At 46.3% G+C, this 26,505-nt stretch overlaps 1 protein-coding gene across 1 annotated transcript; it reads left to right on the top strand.

Moving 5' to 3' along the window:
• Positions 1 to 1,217: 1,217 nt before the first annotated feature.
• adra1aa (adrenoceptor alpha 1Aa) lies at positions 1,218 to 24,813 on the top strand. The gene is made up of 2 exons (XM_041210235.1): positions 1,218 to 2,130; positions 24,326 to 24,813. Exons 1-2 carry the CDS (start codon positions 1,218 to 1,220, stop codon positions 24,811 to 24,813), a joined length of 1,401 nt encoding a protein of 466 aa, XP_041066169.1.
• Positions 24,814 to 26,505: the final 1,692 nt, after the last annotated feature.

Below are 26,505 nucleotides of genomic sequence, written 5' to 3'. Positions count from 1 at the left end.
TGCGTTCACATCCTTCCTGGAGCCGTGGCGCCCAGAACTGCCGACGGGTGCTCCCGGCTGAGATCTAACTTCGTGCTGCTCTGATTGGGGGGTGGGGGGAGTCGGATTAGCAAAGGCATTGTCTCTCTCTCTCTCTCTCTCTCACTCTCTCCAGCAAATCAGAGACTTGCGGATGGTCCACTCGAGCAAAAGCGGCGGACGGTTCGCGCGTCTTGGCGCCCGCCCGACTCTGGCTCGCAATCTGGACGCCAGAGGCATTCACGGACACAGGCTTGTGGAGTCTGGAGTCTGGAGTCTGGAGTCGCGGGGAGCGACCAGCCGGTCACATTCTGGCACTCTGGCCGGTCGGGTTGGCTAAGGGACAGTGTTGGAAGCGGTGCCCGCACTCGGATAAGATCTTAAGGTATTGACTGAGCGGACTTTGACAGCAAAAGAAAGTTTCCTCCCCATCCCATCCCAACCACCCGACCCAACCCACCCACCCAACCCAACCAACCAAAACAGCTACTCTCCTCAGCCGCGGTCACTTCTATTTCGCAACACAACCCGGGTCCAACGATCCAGGACTGTGACAGCGAGCTGTCCTCTTCTTCTTCAATCCTGAGACGGTATTTTGCACAAGTTCACCTCCCCCACCCCACCCCTCCCCCTCACCCCATCGCCTGTTTTTAAAAAAAAACCTTCCGGTAAAACTGACGCAACCCCCAGCGAAGGGGGTTGGGATTGGGGTTGGGGGTGGGTGGGGGGTGGTGGTTGTGCGCTGCACTGGATGCGAAAGTCAAATGGGGAATTGGCCAGCCGGTGGGTGGGGGGAAGGAGAGGTGAGAGGGGGTCGGCCTGGCTTGCCCGAGTGACAGGCGGGCGACTCGTCTGCGGGGACTCCCCATTCTCTCCCCCCTTGACGTCCACTCATTCCCAAATCCACCTGGTGCCCGTGTGTCGACTTCCCTTCCCCGCAGGAGGGAGGGAGAGAGAGAGAGAGAGAGAGACAGAGAGAAGCAGGGAGATTGTCAATTCCTCGCCCAGGTACAGACACACCACAAGAAAAAAACACAGGTTCCTGGCCACTTGTGAACGAGCCAACCTTCAGAGCGATAACCTGTTGGAGCAGCACAACAGGTCCTTTCACTGGGACTGCCCAACGCCAACCTTCAAGCCTCGCTTGGACATCAATTAAAAAAAAGAGGGGGGGCGGTGGGGGGGAAGGGGGCTGGAAAATGGGGTTCGTTTCCGAAAATAAGACTTCGGTGTTGATTCTCAACTGCTCCACTTGCCATTACCCCGTGAACCTGAGCAGAGCTGTCGCCCTGGGCATCGTCCTTGGCTTTTTCATCCTGTTCGCCATCCTGGGCAACATCTTGGTTATCCTGAGCGTGGCCTGTCACCGGCACCTTCAGACGGTCACCAACTATTTCATCGTCAATCTCGCCATCGCTGACCTGCTCCTGAGCTGCACGGTGCTCCCCTTCTCGGCCACCTTGGAAATCCTCAGGCACTGGGCGTTTGGTCGGGTCTTCTGCAATGTCTGGGCAGCGATGGATGTCCTTTGCTCCACCGCCTCTATCATGAGCCTATGCGTGATATCCATAGACCGGTATATCGGAGTCAGCTATCCGGTGAGGCACCCGACCATCATGACTGAGAGGAGGGGGCTCCTGACTTTGGTTGTGGTTTGGCTACTGGCCCTGGTGATATCCATCGGCCCGCTCTTCGGCTGGAAAGAACCGGCCCCCAAAGACGAAACTATCTGCAAAGTCACAGAGGAGCCCGGCTACGTCTTATTTTCAGCCTTCGGGTCGTTCTACGTGCCCCTGACCATCATTCTCATCATGTACTGCCGAGTCTACATCGTGGCCAAGAGGGAGACCAGGAGCCTGAAAGCCGGGAAGAAGCGAGAGAGGTCACAGGCGGACGAAGTGACCTTGCGGATCCACCGCAAAAATGCGCGGCCAGAGAGTTCGCCGAGACCCTCCGAGCTCAACCCCCGGACCAAAGGGACTCAGTTTAAAACCCACTTCTCAGTCTTACTCCTCAAGTTTTCCAGAGAGAAGAAAGCCGCCAAGACATTGGGAATTGTGGTGGGAGGCTTCATACTCTGCTGGCTCCCATTCTTTGTAGTTCTCCCGTTGGGTAAGAAGCGATTTTCATTCAAAAGTCAGATTTGTAGTTTTCGAGCGGTTGGGTAAATATTGAAGTTTTGCGTGTTGGCACCTTCTTTGGCCTGAAAATTATTCGTTGACTATGACAGGGGAAACTGCACTTTTCTTATCGTAACTTTGGGCTATCAAGTCTATGTGTCCAAACCTTGCATCTCCTCCAGTTATCTGTTAACCCGCCTGTTTTGAAGCAGATAAACGGGGAGACAGAGTGCCGTAATTTCATCAGAAAACGCAAACTTTACGAGCACTTGCAGGTCACAGAGATGTTTACAATAGCCTGGGTACATTGTCTGTGTGTGTCTGGTAGACTGTCTAACCAAATAATCTCTGCGGGATACGAGAGGCCACAACACGATCATTTCAGCAACATTCAGGCATCAGTTACTGTTATGAAAATTAGCATTTAAAGAGTCGGGCAACTTCGAAGCAGCACAGAGCAACTTATTACTAAGCGCATAATGTGCCTTTAATGCAATAGAACATCCAAGTGCTTGACTGGAGCGTTGTGAAGCAACATTTTGACACCAAGCCTCATCTGGGGCAAGAGACCAAAAGCTTGCTGGAAAGGATCATTTGTAAGGAGTAAATAGGGGTAGAAAGGCAAAGGGGTTTTGTGGGGGGAGAGTGGGGGGTGGTAGAATTCCAGGACTTTGGGCCTGAGGCAGCTGAAAATCTGGGATGCTTAACAGACCAGAATCAGGTGAGTTCAGATACCTCCCAAGAATTCTCAGGCTGGGGGGAGTTACGGAGTGGCTGGGAGGTGGGGGGGGGGGGGGTTGTGGGGGGGAGGCTATGGACAGATTTGAAAACAAAAAGGTAATTTTAAAATCGAGGCATTGCTTAGCTGGGAGCCAATGTACTGCTCAAAGTACAAGGACGACAGGGAACGGGGGAGACGGGTGAATGAGACTTGGTGCAAGTTAGGGGACAGACAGCAGATTTGAAGACAAAATACAAACTCAATGGGCAGCAGAAGTGACCGTCACTTCATTTTTAGATTTGTATCACTTAATTTCAAGACAAATGACTTCTTGAGCAAAGTAGTTTCCAATAACCAAACAAACAGAAATAGTACCAAGTAACTTGGCCCACCAAGGCTCAGCCCTTATTTTTAAAGAAAAACAGCAAATCTTTGGTTTACTGATTCCGAGACTCATTCTGCAGCTCCAAAGTGCAGTTTCCCCATGAGTCCAGACAGAAGTGAAAACTTGAAATGGTGGAAATGTCAAACATTAACAGAAAATGCTAGCAATCCACATGGGGTCAGTTCCTCCTAAAACTCAAGGGATAGGTAAATGGAGCTCAGTCAGAAAGCATTGTTAAGCTCTTAGTTCTTCCTTTTTATTTGGTGAGGTCTCTTATGTAGAGATAAAAAGAATTGCACTTTTATATTAATAAATGAATATCAAGGGGAGACCCATCGTGCAAGCACGACCAATGTTGGAAGAATATAGTGAGTAAATTAGAAAGTCATAATTCAATAGCATAGGAAGAAAGGGAGCTAAGGATTTTCAAAAGCTTGGACATTCTGGGAAAGAATGAGTTATTGGGAAAAAAAATGTTGGAAGAATCCATTGCAACAGAATGATGGTGGCAAGTGAGAAAGTGATGTAATTGAGGTTTAGTAAGAACAAGAGAAGAAAGTGAAAAATAAACACTGGTGTGTGTGTGTGAGAGAGAGGGAGAGAGTGAGAGAGAGCGAGAGCGAGAAAACAGAGGATGGAGGAGAGGAGTTTGAATTTTTTTTAGTGAAAGCCAAACTGCCTGAAGCAGAAAGGAAAGTGAAGAACCTGAACAGATAAAGCTCTGGCATCACTGTTAGGTTGAATAATGGTACAAAGAAGCAACTAATGGATTTAATGACCTGGAACACAAAGCATCTGCTGCAATAAAATTCATTCTATCTTTTCTCCATAAAAATAATTCTTTCAAATGATTCTGAAAAGAGGAACATGGGCAAATCTCCCCCTGGGTGTGAGCTTTATTGAAAAAGACCCTGGTAGAATGTGAGAATGGAGTATTTATTTATTTCTATGCTTACAGGCACTTGGTCCCATCCTAAATGGGTTTTTTTCAGAATTATTATGGATTTTTTCATTGCCAAAAGGAGAGAAAATTGTGTGGAATGAGAGTTGACAAAAAAGGAAAAATAAGTTTTTAATGCAAACTTAGAACTTCAACCATGGAAAGGATATAGTGAAGATCGCTAAACAGTTGCCAAGCAAGAGACATCAAGAAAGGCTTGAAAAAAAATTGGGACTTTTATTCACTAGTACAGAGCAAGATGAAAAGATGTGGCTTGATAATTCCAATTGAAAAAGTACCGCTGATACAGGTACACTGGGTCAGATATGATATTTTGGATTCTATGCAGTTAGTACTCGCAGCAAAGATCAACATTTCTAAATATCAAAATGTTTATAGGGCATTCAAGCAAAAAAATGCAAGAATTTCATGTGATAATTTGGAAGTAGCAAGCCAATTATTTTCAGCTCCTGTTCAATTTCCATACAACAGCTTCTTTAACAACCAAATCCAACTAAAATATTTACAAAGAGTAGGTGTTACTGAATTACACTTTCCAATAGCCTGTTGGTACTGCAATAAAAATATATATTTAACAAGCTGGAACAGACATCAAGATCAGTCAGAGGGGTCATGCAAGCAGCCAGCAACTTAACCACTTGTTGCACCTGGAAACTGATATCTAATCCAGGGGTTCGGAGTTCGAACCTCACCATCTTGTTTGGTAACACTCCTGTCAAGCACCTTGGGATGTTTTAGTACTTTAAAAGACATTATACCAATGCAAGTTGTTCCATTGTCATCATTTGTGATGGAGTTTTATACTGTTGGGAAATTGAGCCTTGGGGATGAATCATGATTTTTGCTAATGGACGTGGATTAAACAGGATTCATCAGTTCTACACGAGGTGCCTTTTTAGTCAGAATTACCTGGAAAAACTCAGCAGGTCTAGCAGCATCGGCGGAGAAGAAAAGAGTTGACGTTTCGAGTCCTCATGACCCTTCGACAGAACTTGAGTTAGAGTCCAAGAAAGAGTTGAAATATAAGCTGGTTTAAGGTGTGTGTGTGGGGGGCGGAGAGATAGAGAGAGAGAGAGGTGGGGGGGGTGTGGTTGTAGGGACAAACAAGCTGCTTGTTTGTCCCTACAACCACACGCCCCCCCCACCTCTCTCTCTCTCTATCTCTCCGCCCCCCACACACACACCTTAAACCAGCTTATATTTCAACTCTTTCTTGGACTCGAACTCAAGTTCTGTCGAAGGGTCATGAGGACTCGAAACGTCAACTCTTTTCTTCTCCGCCGATGCTGCCAGACCTGCTGAGTTTTTCCAGGTAATTCTGTTTTTGTTTTGGATTTCCAGCATCCGCAGTTTTTTTGTTTTTATGCCTTTTTAGTCAGTTGAAGGAAGTGGAAAGATCATCATTACAGTTGCATAATGATTAGCCATTGTTTTGGTAACCAATTCAAGCTTCAAAATAACATTCATCTACTATTTTGAATGGCGGTCATAAAATTCTGCAACGTAAAAGGTTTATTGACACTTCCCCCATTCAAGAGAAAATGACCCCCTTTCATGAAAATGGTATGATTATTCAGTGCTCATCAACTTCAGTGCTTTTCCATAAATTGAAGAGACCTGTCCCCTACTTCAAAGCTTTCTTTTTCGACAAGAATCATACGCACTGTTAATGAATTTTTACATATTTGCAGTCCCCTTTCTTATTCTGATGTTCTACCTCTGGACTTTTGTCCTTCTCAATTTTTGGAAAAAAAAACTTGTCATGTGGAAAAAGGTTTTGAAAAAGAAAACAGCGTAGAATTTCAATTCCTGCGAACGCTGAACGTGCTCAGGCAGCTGACTGCATTGAGAAATGCTCTGCTGAAAGGCAAAATTACTTAGCTACCCCAGAGTTAAAGCCTCGATTTTGCAAGAGGCATCACTTCCCAGTCAGTTTTATTATTAGTGCAAGGCTTTAAATATGCAGAGATGGGCTGGGCCATTCAGCCCATTTAAGCTCATACAGAGAGAACTGACAGTTCTCCCCATTCCCACCAAATCATGCCTCTCTTAGACTTAGAGACTTTCCCGCATCTAGTGATGCACGAGGCTGACAAAGCACATGCTTATGTCTGTTTTCACAGCTCAGTTTCTCCTGGAGCAGGTCACTAGCCTGCCAGCAGAGGTTTCAGTTTGAGGGGCCACCACTCTGCATCAAGCATGGCTGACCAGGAGACTCTCCCATCTTACCGTCTGCCATAGACATATTGGAGGGACTTACAGGTTGATAGTCAACCTGTTTGGCCACATTGCGCACACAACTCCCATGGCCATCATGTCCTGGGCCAGAATTTTACGTTCGGCGTGCAGGCACGTGCCCAACACACACGAGTTTAATATGATGCATGGCCCAATGTCATCGCACACTCGCACAATATTTCTTTCGGTGGGTGCACGCCGGAGTTGGCTAATGGTTGGCGGGCAGGCGAAAAGGCCAAGCGGCCTTTACATTTTTTAGGAAACCTCATCCACGAGCGGGATGAGGTTTCCTAAAGCTAATACAAATTAAATAAAGACTTTCTTTTGCCGTTAAAAACATGCCCCATCTCATGTGACACAGTCACATGAGGGGACATGTTTCATTAAATTTTTATTGCCTTTATTGATTTTTTTTTTAAAAAGCGCTTCAATCTCCCTGAGGCAGCACTGTGCCTCAGGCAGATTGAAGCGCTCCTTCACACGCAAGCGCAAACTGTGTGCCAGACCAGCTCTCCCACCGCCCACACAGGTAGCGCTCAGCGCTGCCGCTCGCGATCCATGCAGGGCGGGGCCTAATTGGCCTGCCTGCGTGAAATGCTTCCCAACTGCTCCCGCCGAGCCTGCTCAACGAGGGAAAAATTCTGGCCCTGGAGTAGGATTCAAACCCGGACCTTTTGGCTCAGAGGCAGGGACACTGCCCATTGCCCCACAAGACCTCCTCATTGTGGTTTTCAGCAGTCTGTTAAATAATTCCAGGGATATTGCCTCCTTAGCATTGCCGGAAAGTCACTTGACATATTGGCAGTTCTTTTGATAAATTTGCTAAATTGTTTTCAATAGTTTGAATCTCTACCTTTTATCTGGCCGTCATTATTTAATTTTCAGTCTGTGTTTTGCCATTTCTTCATGATTTTAAATAGGCAAGTTATATTTTGGGTTTTTATTTGTGTGTATTTTGCCACAGAAAAGATTTGGGTTAAAAATTCCTCCAACTTTGGATTAATGTTGCGTTGTTACAAACAGAGCGTATCGAACCAAGTTAAAAAAAACTGCTAGCCGATAATTAAAATGCCAAGAGCTGGACGCACTGTTTTCACATGGACTGACATTGTTAGAAATTTTTTAGGCAGTCTCAGAAGTCAACAAAATCATCACACCCATTGCACTTGCAAGCCTTTGGTCACTTTTAAACAGCAACTCGGACACAAGGGTAAAGAGTGGCTTTTGCATCAAGAAAGCTACAGGGGTAGTCAAAGAGAAAGCATGAAGACAAAAAGAGATAAGAATGGCTGGAGACGAGCTAGAATAGAGTTCCCTGTCAGGAAACAAAGCATGTTTCATCTGGAATTGCATCCAATCATATTTGGTGTTCTTTTGTTCACCTCAAGTGTGAAACAAAGCAGCTGCTTAGTTTGTATCTAGTCACATTTCACCAAGATTTCATCAGGCCTTCCTTTGGAGAGATTTAAGAAGTAGACATTTCAAAAACGAGGAAATCCACTTTCAGTCACAATGGGGTATAAGAAAGGTGTGATTCTGAACTATGGCTGATACATAAAGATAATTCCTTGTCAAGACACATCCACTTAGAATGGGGCATTACTGTTGCGCCTCTGCTTTTTTTCAATGATCAAATAAATGTAAAATAAGATGTGCATAAGATCAGTAAGCAGTAAGCTTACTGATCTCTGGAACTGAAATCTATCTGCAACAAACAAATTTATCACAGCTTGTCAAGATTACTTCTTAATCATTTCCTTCAAATTTGCATATCTCAGTTTTCTCATTTCCTTCATGATATCCCAGCCCTCCAAAAGTAAAGATCAGCTGGAGATATAGATTTCTTGCTCACACCACCAAACGCAATTAAGCTGTAGTGGGACGAGGATTCAATAAGCATTCTCTAGCTATAATTACAAACTAGCCCAAGAGTCAATGGATCGTGTCTTGACAAGGACACATTAATACCTCAGTTATATTTCAGTACCAGGCCTTTCTAAATAGGCAGCTACATTTGCAATGCTTTATATTTGGTGAGCATATAGGGTGGAATTTTCCAAGCCCACTGGTGGTGGGCGTGATAAGCAGCATGCATGGAAAATATGGGGTGACATGCTTCACAAAGGCGTGAAGGCAGGTTGCGATCATCTGCTCAGCCCGCTGATGGTGGACCACCTTTCCCACCATCGGTCAGCAGAGACCTAATTGTAAAGGGCATATAATTAAAAGGCCATCCTGCCAGACTCTTGGAACCCCACTGTATCGTCCGTCCATGTCGGCGGGAAAGCACGCCGACGTGTTTCCCAACAGCACGCCGGTGACGTGCACTTGGCGGCCTTCACTTTGGGGGAGGCTGAGGTGAGTGAGCAGCAGTGTTCTCCACAGTTTGCCTGTTGTTTATTGGCCAACTGATGCCAGGCTCCAGAGGTGACTGAAGGTGGGAATGGTGGCGGTCGGAAGGGGGGTGGGGTGGGGAGGGGTGGGGGGGGGGGGGGCGGGGGGGTTCCGGGGGCAAGTGCTGGTCAGCCTCGGAGGCAACTGCTAATCGGGGCGGGCTGGGGGTGACAGCATCCTGGATACATCCCACGCACAGACAATTGAGGTGGGGGGCAGGGTAAGCGAGAGAAGTGGCCACACATTAGGGACACCTGTACAAACTGACTGTGCCTCTGCAACTAAGACAGATCAGGTGCACCCACAGTGATATGATTGGGTCAGGCTCCTAGCCATCCCACCCGTGCAAGCAACGCAGAGGCACCAAAGGCACACCAAATGCTCCATACCTTCCCCCCACCCCCACCACCTCCCCCCCCGGCACAGACTTTGAGTCCGCCATCACTTTATTGGACCCCGGAGTAGTTGGGCTGCACACGTTGTACAATCTCCTCACCAACGTTGGCCATGTAGCAGTCACTGCTGGAGGCTCTGAAACTTTAGACGCATCTGATGCTGTGTCCATCTTCAGCACCTCAGCCCTTCAGGAGCTGGTGCACAGCATCACTGGTTGCAGATGCTGGTGTGATAGGGGCCAGCCCCACCTTAAAGGTGCTGAGAGCACACAGAGAATAAGAAAACTCTGTGGCGCCTGCCCACTACATTCTGGCAGCAATGACAAGCACCGCCAAGGTGCAGGCATCAGTAATGTTCCCAGGACATGCGAGGCCAGACCATCAGTGTGGTCTGAAGGCTGCACAAAGCACAGGGAAGAAGCCCTGGACTGAGACATCTGCCTTTTATCTTGTGCAGAAAGGTTTCACATCTGACTGACAAGAACACTGCTCACCAGAACAAGGAGCCACAGGCAGGATGACATTCTTAAGAGTTTATTGACAACAGTGAACAGTATGTACAAATGATCAACACCTGTGCTCAGGCCTAAATAGCCAAGTGGTTATGGTACTGGGTTTGTAACCCTAAGATCAAGAGTTCAAATCTCACAATGGCAAACTATGAAACAATGTAACTTCATCTGAAACAGATGGAAACAGGTTTACTCAAAAGAGTATCAAGAATTCAAATCTCACAATGGCAAACTATGAAACAATGTAACTTCATCTGAAACAGATGGAAACGTGTTTGTACTCGAAAGAGTTACAAGCAAAATTTCAAATGAGTTAAACACGCACTTATGAAATGCTCCTAGCAATAGTGCAAATTGCATCATGTGCATCGTCATTGCTGATGCTCATTGGACCAGAAACCCACAAGCAAAATAATAATGCCTCCTCCTAGATGGTGTGCCCTGATGATGTATTTCTTCCGTCAGATGCACGGCCTGAAATATGACGTGCAGCTCCTGTTTATAGAACAGCTGGGCCTCGGTGGCTCCTTGCAGGCGTTGCCCGTCTTTTACCAGGACCTGATCAAAGTCTGGAAAGTGGTCGCCTCGCGACGCAGCTCTCCCCCGTCAGGAGTAGCGGCTATCGTCAGAGAGCCGCTGCTCAGGAATCCGCCCCTCCGTCCTTTTCAGTGGTTGGCGGAGAGGAGGGCTGTGGCCACAGGGGTGACCAGGATCGGGGACGTGCTGGGTGGCGGAGGACTGGGCTGGATGCTCCCGCAGGAGTTGGCACGACGCGCGTCTGTGAGTGTCCAGGTCGCAGCCGATGCCATCCAAGACCTGAGAACGGTCGTGCTTGGACCCGACGTTATTTTGGGTCTTGAGGTGGCCCAGGTGCGCGGTGGTCTTCTGTCTGAACGTTCCCCTGTTCGGACAGAATTCCACATTGGCCCCAAGCCCCGAACCCTCCCTCGGGTGCTGGTGCCCCGCAATATGAGCCGCCTCGGGGACATGCCCTCTGTGCCTTTTGGCACGGCAAAGAGGGGCTTTTTGTACGGACTGCTGCTGCACACCTTCCATTTTCTCGCCCTTGTCCGTCGACCGTACACGCCCTGGCGTGCCTTGTTGCCATCCGGTGGCGGAGGCCCCCGATGGGAGGCCCTCTACGGAGGTGTCCTCCCCCTTTCTATCGGGGACCTGGGTTGGAGGGTGTTGCATGCAGCAGTCCCTTATAATAAGAGGATGCATAGGTTCACGGACTCTCAGGACACATGCCCTTTTTGCGGTCTTGTGGAGTCCGTGGACCATGTATACATAGGGTGTTGTAGGCTGCACTCCCTTTTTAGTTATTTGAAAAACCTTTTATTGATGTTTTGTTTGCACTTCAGCCCCACGCTCCTGATCTATGGGCACCCGGTGCAGAAGGGGGTCGGGAAGGAGGAGGACCTCCTCGTGAACCTGCTCCTGGGCCTGGCCAAGTTGGCAATTAACAGGTCCAGGCAGCGGGCGATCGACGGGGGAGTCCCGCCCGATTGTTTGTCCCTCTTCCACGGCTACGTTCGCTGCCGGATGTCCCTGGAGAGGGAGCACGCGGTGTCTGCTGGCACTCTCAAGGCCTTCCATGCTCGGTGGGCACCGCGGGGACTGGGGTGTTTTGTTGACCCCTTTAATCACAATTTGATTTAAAGTTTGTAAGGTTCCTTTAAACTTTTGTCCTTGGTTTTACAGCTGACCTGAATTAGGGGCTGTGCCTGATTTATCCCAATTTTGTTGATTTGGTTTTCATTTAAAAGATTATCAAGAGTTCAAATCTCACAATAGTAAACTATGAAATAATGTAACTTCATCTGAAACAGATGGAAACGGGTTTGTACTCGAAAGAGTTACTTTGCCTTAACTGCCCTAACCCTACTTGCTACGTCTTGGTGCTCCCCGTCCATCCACAATGGAGGTGGAGGCAGCCTGCTGACTGTGATGCGATGACTTTGGTGGGCATCCTCTGGAAGGCTGAGACTTGGAGGACCCCGGCCTGCTTTTTGGGTGCTGCTGTGTGGCAGTGGCACCCTCCTCGGCCTGTGAAGCTGAACAGTGGAGGCCTCAGGAAGATGGGATTCGGATGGTCACTGCCAGCATCACCTGGCCCGGGAGCGTGCACCTGCTGATGATCCTCCCGATGGGGTCCCAAGGGCCCCTGGCTGACTTCCTGAGCGGAAGGGGTAGCTGGAGTGAGATTGAGCTGCCCAGCACCCCTCTGTTGGAGGCTAACTATGGCATCAGCAATGGTGTTATGCCCATGTAGCAGTGACGTCCTGGACTAAGGTCTCCATGGCGGCCGCCATCCTGTCAGGGTTGACCTTGGTGCATTGCAATGACGGTGCTATCACCTCAACCTGAAGACGGACAGACTCCTCCATTGTGCCTTGCAATTTGAAGAGTGCAGCGGACATCCCTTTCTGTTGTTCTCTAGCTTGCCTTTGCAGCTCCAGCAACTGTGGCATGACCGAGTCCAAAGGCTCATCATCTGACTCGGACTCAGCAATGTTTTAACCTCCAGCAATCCTCCGAGTCCCTGCCTCCCCCTGATGTGGATCAGAAAGTGCAATGTGCTCACCAGATTTTGATCCTGAGGCTACTCTAAAGCTAGGTGTGTGTCTCTGCACTGGCAGAGGGTGCAGGTGAGCCCTTTGACAGGACTTCAGGGAGGGTGTCTTCAGGTTCCTCTTCAGGAGATTTCTTCGTTGCTTGATTGGAGGCCCTGGGTCATGGACTCTGTCGGTTGTTTGCCAGATGTGCCTGTGAAAGCAAGGGGAGATAATTAGTGCATGGCAGTGGCCTTGAAAGGGGACACATCACTCACGGCATGGTTGTCTGATGGATGTTGCACTGCTGGATTGTCACTTGGTAGAGCAGTGCCAACCTCATGCTCAGCAGAGAACCACCCCCGGTCATCATCGGCCAGCTGGATGGCTGTTTTCGAATTCTGTCAGAACTTTGATCTCCAGCATCCCTCCAGCTGTCTGTGACCTTTGCCTCCTGTTGTGAGCCAGTTTGTCCTGCATGGATAGAGATGGGGAGAGTATCAGGGTGCCTGCTGGGCCAGATGATAAATATGCCTGGCCTGTGTGGGCGGTGAGTGGTCCTATGAACGAGATGAGGGCAATGACGGTGTGTGTGAAAGAGTGAACGGTGATGTCCCTTGCACTGGCAGTGTGTGAGGGCCCTTTGATGTGTAATGGGTTTGTGAGTGTGAGAGTTGGGAGTGATGAGAAGAGTGACTTACCCTGGTGAAAAAAAGGAGATCATTCATCCTTTTGCGGCACTGGGTGGCTGTCGTCCTCTGCAGGGCATTTGCGCTGACCACTGTTGCCGGGTTAGTGACTTTGCTGCCCATCCTAGCCCATCCTGCGGCCAGAGTTGGGGGTAGAGCGCATCTTGACGGGCCTCCATGGCATCCAGCAATCGCTCAAGGAACCTGCCATTGAAGCCGGGGGTGTGGGGGCTGCAATCCGTTTTCCTTTACTGGCCATGTCTCCCAGGCAGGGGTGGTGAGCTGCTGATGACAAGCGCTTTGCTGGTGGCTGCCTTTTACAGACCAGGGTGATGGTGGGCGGGTGAATGAGAGCCTGCTCGCTATGGAAACGGCATGTTTCGCATGAGTGAATAAATAATGAGGCGGGCTCGGGACGATACAGCGTGAAAACCCACCAGTTTCGTCAACAGGCGGGGCTCCATTTTACCCACTTAGTGCAATTCTCAAAATATTCCATCCATAGTATATATTACAACTGGAGATGTCTCTCTTCTCCCTTCTCTTCAACATCCTGGCATAACTTTGGTTGGAACAGTAAAACAACAATGAGGCGAATATCCTTCCTCATCTCATATTTATCTTCTGAAGCACAAATCTGCCAAAAATTATTGACCTGGTGAGAAAATTAGCTGAGTGAAAGGAGACAGAATAATGATAGTGAGCAGGTATTCCAGTTGGCAGCATGTGGGGGTGTCCATCAACGATCTGTGTTGGGACTGCAATTACTCGCTTAATTTATTTGGGACTTAGATAAAGGAATAGAAAGTCCACATATTCAAGTTTTTCCAAGATGACTGGCATTGGAAGAAGAGCAGACAGAAGCAAGTAAAAACAGAAAATGCTGGAAAAACCCAGCAGGCCTGACAGCATCTGTGGAGAGAGAAATAGACTTAACGTTTGAAGTCCGAGTGACCCTTCGTCAGAGCGGACAGGTCATACGGACTCAAAACGTTAGCTCTGTTCCTCTCTCCACACAGATGCTGTCAGGCTGGCTGAGTTTTTCTTGCATTGTTGTTTTTAGTTCTGATTTCCAGCATCTGCAGTATTTTCCTTTTATCAGACAGAAGCAAAGATGTTGATAGATTAAGTGAATGGGCCAACTAGATTTTAGTGTCCACAAGTTTGAGGAATTGCCAATTGCAGCCAAGGCAGAAGCTCTACTCCTTGGTGTGCAGACAGGACATCGCACCAAACATTAAGAATCATAGTTAACACGGTGCAAAACTTCCAGTACAACCGTGATGCAGGGAAACAACACAAAGATAAATCAAACACAAGTTAACATTTTTATTGGAGAGAAAGCTTGTATCTGAATTAAGATCAGCAACACTTGTGGTGCAATAACCTACATGTTTCGCAATCATTTGAAGAGACGAATGACTGATGATAACACATGTTGGTTTATAAGTTTGGTCTGACACATATGGATATAAGCAGAGATTGCTAGCAAGATTTATAGAAAAATAAATAAGGTACGATAGGTTTGCGCAATAAGTTCCTGGAGTGTGTGTGTTCATTTTGAACTCAATAATTCCAGGACCCTCCACAATGAATGTTGCAAAAATATGTCAAAACAAGAATGGCTGTCAGATACTTTTAAGATGCTTTGGAATGGTTTCCGAACATTATCTTAGACATCTGAGAGTCTGAACGCTCCAGTCAAAATAATCTTACTATCTGGAGTTTATGCAGGATCAAATGTTGGGTTAAAAGCAAATAAAGTGTACCTGATCCTTCCAAATGCTATCTTTAGGATGACCATTAATATACTTGCATACACTCTGTCTGCAACGTTTTAAATACACTTTAACTTGGTTAATGGGTGCATTAAATTTGCAAAGTTACAAATTTGTACCAATACATCAACAATAATAGTTCATGTTTATATAACACCTTTAATGTATTAAAACATCACAAGATGGTTCATAGAAGCATTATGAAGCAAAGTATGATACCAAGCCACACTTAAAGACATTATTAGGTCAGGTGATTAAAAGCTTGTTCAAAGAGGTCATTTTAAGGAGCATCTTAAAGGAGGAAAGTGAGATCGAGAGGCAGAGAGGTGTAGGGAGGGTATCCAGAGCCTGGGGCTTAGGCAACTCAAGGCATGGCCACCAATGTTGGAGCAATTATAATTGGAAATGCACAAGAAGCCAGAATTAGAGGACTGTAGATTTCTCATGAAGTTGTGGGATTGGAGGATAGTTGCGATGAGTTGAGGCCATAGAGGGATTTGAAAACAATGATGAGAATTGTAAAATTTGGCTGTTGCTTGACCAGGAGTCAATGTAGGCCAGCTAGCATGGGCATGATAGGGGAACAGGACTTGTTGGAAGTTAAGACACATGCAGTAGGGTTTTAGATGAACCGAAGTTCACAGAAGGGAGAATGTGGGAGGCCAGCCTGGAGTCCTTTGGTATAGTCAACTCTAGAGCTAGCAAGGGCCGAATGAGGGTTTCAGCAGAACATAAGCTGAGACGGAGCAAGGTCAGGAAATGTTATGAAAGTGGAAATAGACAGTCTTAGCGATGGCACAAATATGAGTTCAGAAGCTCATCTCAGGGTCAAATGTGACACCACATTGTGAACAGAATGGCTTAATCTCAGACTGTTGCCAGGGAGAGGTTAGTGAGGGAACGCAATTTGGAAAACAGTGGCTTGAGTCTTCCCAACAGGCTCACTAAAAAGTACTGCAAAGGAAATTCAACTGAAAACTAACTTCTGATGACAGGGATGCTGTAGCAACAACAACTTGATCTATATTGCTTTTAACATAGGCCGTCAGGAAAGATGACTAAACACTTAGCCTAAGTTTTAAAAGTAGGTCTTAAATGGAGATGGAGATAGAGAGAGCTGGAGCAATTGAGGGGTTTAGGGAGGGAATTACAAAGCTATACAATACCTCATTACAAAGCCTATAGAGTTTAGAGCATGGCCGCCAATAGTACGGGGCAAGGGAGCATGAGATGCACTGGGTCTAGAATTGGAGGAGCTCAGCATTCCCGAAGGGTTGAAGGGTTGGGTAGCTGAAGGACGCTATGGATGTAGTGAAGGGTCAGGCAGTGAAGGATGAAAATTGTCAAATTTCAGTATTACAGGACCAGGAGCCAATGCAGGTCAGCGAGCACAGTAGTGATGGGTAAAGTAGGACTTGATGCAGAATGGGATGAGAGAGATTTAGATGAAAACGTAGACAAAATGTGTGCTTTCATGGGTTCCCAGCCAGTTAAAATTCACAGCCCTCTCCTGTTTCCTATGCAGCCACATGCTGATTCCCGACAAGTTACTTAAATTTAGGTTGAAGAAATTTCTGCTTTGTCCATGAGGATTTTAACTGTAAAAAAAAGGCCACTAACTGAAAAGTTGGTGATGTTGGGCGAGCTCATTTGGTTAAATGGGTCAAGGGTGATGCAGAATGATGCCAATGGCACAGGTTCAATCCACGTACTGGCAGTGGTAGTTCTTGGAGGCCTGCCTCCTTGTCTTGTCCATGCTTGCAGACTGGTGCCCCTCAGGCTGTATGACCAATTGTCTCTCTCAAATGGAGAGATAACTTCAGTCCTTTGTGGACTATGGCTAATTATCTGAAAATTTGTGCACTTCTCATTTTCCCCTTCAATTGAGGTGAAATGAGTTTGACTTCTTTATATCCTTCATGTGTGGTTTTGCATCAGTTTGAGCTAGCATTTATTGCTTTCTCAGTTTAACAGCAGATGTAATTATAGCTTGGCATTGTTCAAGAACCACTGCACATTTAGTTAGAACAGAGAGAGTGTCCCCTTTCATTGTCGGCTTCAGCAAATTGCAGAGTGCATTGTAATTCTGTGCTTCTTGTACCCATCATAGAACAAAGGAGATTCAGGCTGATCATAACTAATCTTATGCAATACAGCAAAAAAAAATCAAAAGGGTGATAAGCTGTTTCTTGGAAGCATTCACATAAGAGCTGGTTTATTTAAGACAGTTAACCAGTCACAAAAATCAGTATTCTTTATTGATCTATGTTTATTAATAACTACTCAGATAGAACTTAGCACCAACTGGAGTGGTTGAGGCAAATACTCAAAGGGCATTTAAGAGGAAGCTAGATATGTGGGGGAAAGAAAAGAATAGAATGATACCCTATTAATGTAAAGTGAAGAAGGGAGAGGAGGAGGTTCATGTGGAGTGTAAACACTGGTATTGGTCTGTTGGGCTGAATGGCCTCTTTGTGTTGCCAAGTCTACATAATTCAGAGCAATATTCCAGATTTAATTTAAAACAATTGTAGGCTGCATTTATCACATTCATGACACCATGGATATAAATGTGCATCTCCAAAACTTGTCTCTGACACCAAACATCGTAATTAGGGTCACTGTTTTCCTGGAAACAACAGACAGGATTATGGAAGGAGTCCTAAAGCTCAAACAGCAACCCCAAGCAGGAACGAGAGATTTGAATTATTCTGTCACTTAAAGACTAGCCATGTCAGGTTAAAAGGAAAGAATAATTTGTGATTCCTGAATGGGGATCTGCCATTGTCCTTTGTTGCTCGAATCAAACAGTGCACCAGACTTGCACTCATTAGCAGCCATCTGTGTCAAAGCACGCTGACCAAAACGGCCAACTTTGTGAACTCCTTCCACGTTCTATAGAACTTGCCTTAATTAGTGGCAGACACACCGTCTGTATTCTCATTTCAGAACATTGTGGCTCTTCACACACAGTCAGAGCTCAGTGTCTTTCGTGGGGTTACAACAAATGCAATCAGCATCGCCAGCCACATCGTGTCACTGGTAGGTCCAAAAATCCTTTGAAATCTCAGTTCCATTACAGCTTGTTTTTTTCCCCAGGGTCTGGTGTGATTAAGTTCAGAAATTTTTGTGGCTGCTCCTAATGAGGTAGAGCAAGGCCATTATAAAATTATAAAGTAAAGCACCTCAGTTTTCTTTTGGTTGTGCCATTGATTTTGAGCACCTGTCCATGACTGTGAACCCATTGTGTTAGTCATCTCACGCGACTACACGATGAGGGAGGGGACAATGAGTAAACACTGACCACCACCTCTGCCCCAACAACTCGCCACAAAGTTATTCCTGGCCACTTTTGCACATCTCTGCTGATGGTTTCCGAGACAGGGAGACATGGATAGGGGGAGGGGTGGAAATGGCAATTTTAAAAACTGCCAAGTTTATGATCCATATTTTAATGACAAATGGTTCATGGTTGATGACATGTCGGAAAGAGGCATCAATGACCAAACTATATCTTCTTTCTAGCACCAGAGTTCAAAGATAAACATTTGGAAGTCTGGTACTTAGTTTTTTGAGATGATGTGACAATTCCACACACTGCCTTTTATCAAGCTATTTAAAATGTCTGGATTTTAAAAGAAAAATAGGTAGATGAAGATATAAAAGGTTTTAGGCAATGCCTACAGAGTTCGTAAGTTAACCAAAAGAGAAAATTTGCATTTATGACCTCAAAGTCCCGAAGTGCTTTACAGACAGTGAAATACTTTTGAAGTGTCTTTACTGTTGTAATGTAGGAAACACATCAGCCAATTTGCACACAGCAAACTCCTTCAAACAGCAATGTGGTAAAGGCCAGTTTATTCATTTTTGTGGTGTTGATTGAGGGACAAATCTTCAACAGGACACCAGGGGAACTCTCCTGCTCTTCTTTGAAATAGTGCCATGGGGCCTTTTCATCCATCTGAGAGTGTCTCAATGTAATATCCGAAACACAGCTCCTCCAACAGTGCAGCACTTCCTCAGTCCTGCATTAGAGTGTCAAATGCATTATTGTGCTCTGGCCTGGAACTTGAACCCAGAACCATCTGACTCAGAGGTAAGATTGCTAACCACTGAGCCATGGCTGACATGAAAGAGACAGCAATCCTTATGCTGTCGTCAAAAAAAAGGGGGAGCCTTGGCAAGTGTTGGCACGTAAATCAGCGAATGCCTTTTCACATAAGTATATATGTTTATATCTGATTCATTTACAATAAACCAGGGGTCCTCAACATTGCATCGGACAATCCCTGATGCTTGCCAAACATTGTGTCCCCAAACACAGCTGAGATTCTTGTTTTTGTTCATACTGTTTTTACATTTTCGCTGTTGTTGAGCAGAGCATCTTGAAATGCCATTTTTAAGAACTCAAACCACAGAATTAAAAAAAGCTGCAACATCTTCTTTGTATAACTGAATCTGAAAGCATGAAGGCCATTAAATTTGACAGGCAACAAAGATTAAAACATCAACAGTCTACTTATTCATCCAAAACACCTTGAAAACACAATGGTTCATTAGGCACACATTGTCACTCAGTTACTGCTGCAGATTACATTTCCACTCACTAATTCAAGACTCTGCTATCTAGGTTAGTTAAAGAGCAGGGTAGGATAAATATATGCAAAACCAATTATATTCCAAGCTCAGCCGAGTCTTTGTGAAATCTTACTTGTTCAACATTTTTTGAAAAGAAAGTTGTCATTTGAATTTCTGAATCACAGAGGAATTTTAAGGTAGATCCAAATTCTCTCAAGCTATCTCCCTCCAACAGCCTTTCAGGTCTACCCTGCTGTAGAGTAATCCGTTTGCAGATTGGTGGTTAGTTAGTTAGTTAGCTATTTCTCTGCACTGCTGCTCATACCAAACAATTGAACACAATAACACTTGTTCCTGTGACTCATCTCTTTCTCTCTTACTTATGTGGGGCAAAATAATTGGGGTCATAACGCAGTACCGCTCACGTGCTCTTGGATGGTCTTCAGTCGATGTGTCGAGACTCCAGTTCAGCTCTATCCAAGTTTTGTATTGGCCAGGAAAATTAGAAGGAGAAGACTAGACAATCTGTAGAGCCTTAATTCTGTTGAAGAGTCATTCGGACTTGAAACGTTAACTGTGCTCCTCTCCGCAGATGCTGCCAGACCTGCTGAATTTTTCCAGGTATTTTTGTTTTTGTTTTGGATTTCCAGCATCCACAGTTTTTTTGCTTTTATCTGTACAACCTTGTTGTTTCTCTTTAAATTTTCAAATCTCCCCTTCTGGGACCGCCCAATGTTTAGCTTAAAGCCCTCTCTACAATCCTAGTTATACAACTCAGCAGGACATTGGTCCCAGTTATCCAGGTGAAGACAATCCCAATGGTCCAGCTCCCAGTTTCCCCAGTACTGGTGCCAGTGTCACATGAATTGAAACACATTGCTCGCATGTCAATCTTTGATCAATACATTCAACTCCCTAATCTCATTTACCCTCTGCTAATTTGCTGGTGGCTCAGACAGCAATCCAGGAATTATCACCTTTGTGGCTCCGCTTTTTAATTTAGCACCAAGCTGCTCATACTCCCTCAGCAGAACCTCTTTCTCCATCTTACCTAAGTTATTGGTAACCACATGGACTCCGACAACTGGATCTTTTCCTTCCCACTCCAAAGTCCTCTCCAGCCCTGAAGTGATGTCCCGAATCTTGGCACCAGGCAGGCAACACAGCCTTCAGAACTCTCTCTCAACTGCAGGGAATAGTATTTAAGTAGATGACCCCTACTCAAACGACATTACTTCTGAGATACAAGCAAGGCTTTAAACAAGTTACGGATTCAATTTCCTAACCTGTCAATAGGCACCTCCTGTTCAACCACAAGATCAGACAAGATACCCAGGTTACATAACAAAAACAGAATTACCTGGAAAAACTCAGCAGTCTGGCAGCATCGGCGGAGAAGAAAAGAGTTGACGTTTCGAGTCCTCATGACCCTTCGACAGAACTTGAGTTCGAGTCCAAGAAAGAGTTGAAATATAAGCTGGTTTAAGGTGTGTGTGTTGGGGGTGGGGGGGGGGGGGGTGGCGGAGAGAGAGAGAGAGAGAGAAGTGGAGGGGGGTGTGGTTGTAGGGACAAACAAGCAGTGATAGAAGCAGATCATCAAAAGATGTCAACAACAATAGAACAAAAGAACAAATAGGTGTTAAAGTTGGTGATATTATCTAAACGAATGTGCTAATTAAGAATGGATGGTAGGGCACTCAAGGTATAGCTCTAGTTGGGGTGGAGGGAGCATAAAAGATTTTAAAATATTTAAAAATAATGGAAATAGGTGGGAAAAGAAAAATCCATATAATTTATTGGAAAAAAGGAAGGGGGAAACAGAAAGGGGGTGGGGATGGAGGAGGGAGCTCAAGACCTAAAGTTGTTGAATTCAATATTCAGTCCAGAAGGTTGTAAAGTGCCTAGTCGGAAGATGAGGTGTTGTTCCTCCAGTTTGCATTGGGCTTCACTGGAACAATGCAGCAAGCCAAGGACAGACATGTGGGCAAGAGAGCAGGGTGGAGTGTTAAAATGGCAAGCGACAGGGAGGTTTGGGTCATTCTTGCGGACAGACCGCAGGTGTTCTGCGAAGCGGTCGCCCAGTTTACGTTTGGTCTCTCCAATGTAGAGGAGACCACACTGAGAGCAACGAATGTAGTAGACTAAGTTGGGGGAAATGCAAATGAAATGCTGCTTCACTTGAAAGGAGTGTTTGGGCCCTTGGATGGTGAGGAGAGAGGAAGTGAAGGGGCAGGTGTTGCATCTTTTGCGTGAGCATGGGGTGGTGCCACAGGAGGGGGTTGAGGAGTAGGGGGTGATGGAGGAGTGGACCAGGGTGTCCCGGAGGGAGCGATCCCTACGGAATGCCGATGGGGGGGTGAAGGGAAGATGTGTTTGGTGGTGGCATCATGCTGGAGTTGGCTGAAATGGTGGAGGATGATCCTTTGAATGTGGAGGCTGGTGGGGTGATAAGTGAGGACCAGGGGGACCCTATCATGTTTCTGGGAGGGAGGAGAAGGCGTGAGGACGGATGCGCGGGAGATGGGTCGGACACGGTTGAGGGCCCTGTCAACGACAGTGGGTGGAAAACCTCGGTTAAGGAAGAAGGAGGACATGTCAGTGGAACTGTTTTTGAAGGTAGCATCATCGGAACAGATGCGACGGAGGCGAAGGAACTGAGAGAATGGGATGGAGTCCTTACAGGAAGCGGGGTGTGAGGAGCTGTAGTCGAGGTAGCTATGGGAATCGGTGGGTTTGTAATGGATATTGGTGGACAGTCTATCACCAGAGATTGAGACAGAGAGGTCAAGGAAGGGAAGGGAAGTGTCAGAGATGGACCACGTGAAAATGATGGAGGGGTGGAGATTGGAAGCAAAATTAATAAATTTTTCTAAGTCCCGACGAGAGCATGAAGCAGCACCGAAGTAATCATCGATGTACCGGAGAAAGAGTTGTGGAAGGGGGCCGGAGTAGGACTGGAACAAGGAATGTTTCACATACACCATAAAGAGACAGGCATAGCTGGGGCCCATGCGGGTACCCATAGCCACACCTTTTATTTGGAGGAAGTGAGAGGAGTTGAAGGAGAAATTGTTCAGCATGAGGACAAGTTCAGCCAGACGGAGGAGAGTAGTGGTGGATGGGGATTGTTCGGGCCTCTGTTCGAGGAAGAAGCTAAGGGCCCTCAGACCATCCTGGTGGGGGATGGAGGTGTAGAGGGATTGGACGTCCATGGTGAAGAGGAAGCGGTTGGGGCCAGGGAACTGGAAATTGTTGATGTGACGTAAGGTGTCTGAGGAATCACGGATGTAGGTGGGAAGGGACTGGACAAGGGGAGAGAGAAGGGAGTCAAGATAACGAGAAATGAGTTCTGTGGGGCAGGAGCAAGCTGAGACGATTGGTCTACCGGGGCAGTTCTGTTTGTGGATTTTGGGTAGGAGATAGAAGCGGGCCATCCGAGTTTGTGCAACTATCAGGTTGGAAGCTGTGGGAGGAAGATCCCCAGAGGAGATGAGGTCAGTGACAGCCCTGGAAACAATGGCTTGATGTTCAGTGGTGGGGTCATGGTCCAGGGAGAGGTAGGAGGAAGTGTCTGCGAGTTGACGCTCAGCCTCCACGAGGTAGAGGTCAATGCGCCAGACAACAACAGCACCACCCTTGTCAGCGGGTTTGATGACAATGTCAGGATTGGACCTGAGAGAATGGAGTGCTGTAAGTTCAGAGAGAGGCAGGTTAGAATGGGTGAGAGGAGCAGAGAAATTGAGACGACTAATGTCGCGCCGACAGTTCTCAATGAAAAGTTCAAGAGAAGGTAAGAAATGTCAACTCTTTTCTTCTCCGCCGATGCTGCCAGACCTGCTGAGTTTTTCCAGGTAATTCTGATTTTGTTTTCCCAGGTTACATCACTGATGTGCCTCTAATTAATCACAGGTGGATAATGAAGTTTAGGTAACCTGATGATTTATGATAGTACAAATTCAACTGGTTCACTCATGTCCTCCAATGAGGAGAGAGATACTGTTCCTATCCCCTCTAGCCCAGTTATTTCTCCACCACATTCAATAAAGTTAGCCTGAGGGCAGTGAGAAGGGGGAAAGAAACAGTGCCTGGCCATCACTAGCCACACCCCAAGAACAAATATATTTAAAAAGCACCAAAGCGAGGAAATCAAAGTAGGCGTGTGTGCACGTGAAAAGGTTTATTGAACAGTATTGCACAACATTTTTGTTATGGATTCTGCCAAGATAATTTTCATTGAGAACATTCCAAGAACTTTCTTCCGGCGACTCGTCTCTTTCTCTCTTACTCCGGGGGGGGGGGGGGGGGGTGGGGATGCAAAATAATTGGGGTCAAGGCGAGGTACCACTCAAGTACTCTTGGGTAGTCTTCAGTCGGCGCAGTTTTGTATCGGCCGGGAAGTTTTGTAAGGAAGACTTGCAACCTTGCGAGAGTTACGTTCCCTTTATCCACGCGCTCAGCCTCACCAAGACATTCCAGGCCAGGCTTACCTTCAGATTTCAGGTTTTCGTGCTGATTTAATCTCCTTTTAATTAATTTTTTACACCACGCACCGATTTTCTCCGTAAACTCGCTGCCCTGCACACGGCTCATCATTCAATGCGATTAGGCACATTACCTGTAACACTGGCGCTTGCAGAGAGGAAGACGACTCTTTGCTTTCAGTTTACCTTCTGAAAGCAGTGCTCTAAATCCTACTTCCGTGCCGATAAATAATGGAACAGTGCCCTTTTTTTTGAGTTGACTGTGACCCTTGACCGGCAGCTTATTAAATTTAGCTACCAATAAAAATAGCATCTTTAGCTGGCAAACCCATCATTGAGGATTGTGTATCACGTAGCTTGTCGTTTTAAAGAGGAGAGACATCATCCTGCAGTGAATCACTGATTAAAATTCAGCTATCAATGCATGGGCACACCTTAAATAATGTTTCTTTTTCTCTCTCTCTTTCCCTCCCCACCCTCCCCAAACTTTCCTCCCACAGGTTCATTCTTCCCCTCGTACAAACCACCAGAGACTATCTTCAAAATAGCATTTTGGCTCGGCTATTTTAACAGCTGCATAAACCCCATCATATACCCGGCTTCAAACCAGGAATTTAAAAAGGCATTCCAAAACATCCTGAAGGGCCATTGCCGGCACAGGAAACAGGCATCCATCAACCCCCCGCTGAGCTACAGCATCGACAGCAATCACAGCGCCCAGGGACACAATGACCTGGTGCGCATCCCCCTCGGCACCAGGGAGGCTTTCTTCAAGATCTCCAAATCCGACGGTGTGTGCGAGTGGAAGCTGTTCTCCACCCTTCCGGAGCGGGGAACCAAGGGCAACTGCAGATCTCCCAGCGGGAAAGATACAACGATTCTGCGCTGCTGCTGCGCCGATGCCCGCGCACCGGACGGTGACGCCCCCAGCGCACCAAATTTGAAACTGCACGCTTCCTCCGCCGGCGATTCCGGTGATCCCGTTTGAGCCAGGTGACTGGACAAGAAGCCCTCTCCTCCAGTGTGGCACGTTTCCAATCTCACACCCCCACTCCCCCACCTCCACTCCCTGATAGAAATGTGCAATGTTGCATTTCAATTACATCCCATCCATTCATCATGAGCAAGTGTTTACTCACCTACCTACATTCACCATCTGAGTAGCTGGGCGGGGGGGTGGGGGGGGGGGGTGGTCAGTTTGATGTTGTTTCAGGTTTCGCCGGGATGGACCAGGAAGGTGCATGCGGTCCATCCTTAACAGTAAAGAACAGACTGGCTCACTTCAAGAGAAACCGCCAAGACCCTTGACAATCTCTTAAGTTCTGCGCAGGTTCACCTGAAATGTGAAACATCTGGGCTCTTTTTTAAAAAAAATGATGTTGTTTTGACTTTTCAATTAACTATTTCAAAATTTTAACGCCGGGTGCATTTCTACGGTGGATTAAATGCACTTAGAAAAGATTTAAAGTCTGCAGGCTGATAAAGTTCAGGAAGAAGACTTCTGATCCTTTTCAGTGATTCGCACATTTAAAGAAAAAAAATCGGGATTTTCCGGCCCCGTCGTGGCGGAACCCGCCGGGGAGATTCGGCGGCCCAGTCCAAAGTCCATTGGCTTGGGAGGTGAGGGGAGGCTGGGAATCGGACTATCCTGGCGGCTCTGACCTTGGCAGACTACACGCGGTCCCTTTGCCCTGCTTCATCGTCCTTTCCCAGAAGCTCAAAACTGCGGAACTCCTTTCCCCCCGACAGTGTTGAAACCTCAATCCTGGCACCACTTGATCAGAACTTCCCGAATGACCTCTGCCACTCTCTATATCCTTGCCAGTGTTCTGCTCTATGGGCTTTGGTCTTGAGCTTCATTTTCTGCATCTAGTTATATGTTATATATGTATGTATAAAAATATGCCTCTTTAACTGTCTATTTTTCCAAGAAAGGATGATTGGCCAGCCAAGTAAATGAGTCAGTCTGAAGACTATGTATTAATTAAGAGCTACCTAATCAAGAATTATAACAGCCAACACAATTCAATCCAAATTCTTCAAATACTGCTCTCATAAATTTCCTCAGTGAACAAAACAAAACAGATATATATTCAAAAGTACATTTTTAATGAATTGAATGGTTTCGGTCAGGAGATATCCCCTCCCTACTTAGAGGAAATTTGGGAACTTCAATCTCTCTTATCCCCAACACCTTTCAGCTGTTGTCGGGAATAAATCTGTATTGAAAAAATATTATGATAGTCAAGGGTTAGAAAAACTTACAACTAAGTTGTCTCATAATGCAAAAATACTCCAAGAATATCACAATCATTCCAACACTTTGCTTGTCTTTAATTTTAAATGGAAACAGCTTAAACCAGTGCACCTCTGAAGCTCCCTCACTTTTTCCTGTCAAGTTCCAAATGCCCTAATCCATATCCTCTTCTTCCTCAACCTGTTAAAAAATAACCCTCATCATGCAACCTCATCTCATTTAGTCTCACCAAGTTTCCCCAAGCCCACAGACACCATTTGTCCCACAGTTTCACAAAATGTTGCAGTTGCTCAATACATAACGCTCTGGCCTTCTCCCACCTGGAGAAAATAACCGCGGCTGGTCCTTCAGTCCAGCTCTCAGGGAGTGAAGCGTTGTTCCAGTTACCACCTTCAAGATGAAGCTTTGAATCAACATCGTGTC

The sequence above is a fragment of the Carcharodon carcharias genome, chromosome 17 (assembly GCF_017639515.1).
Source record: "Carcharodon carcharias isolate sCarCar2 chromosome 17, sCarCar2.pri, whole genome shotgun sequence".
Lineage (NCBI taxonomy): Eukaryota > Metazoa > Chordata > Chondrichthyes > Lamniformes > Lamnidae > Carcharodon > Carcharodon carcharias.
This window is presented reverse-complemented; position numbering and strand designations above follow the sequence as displayed.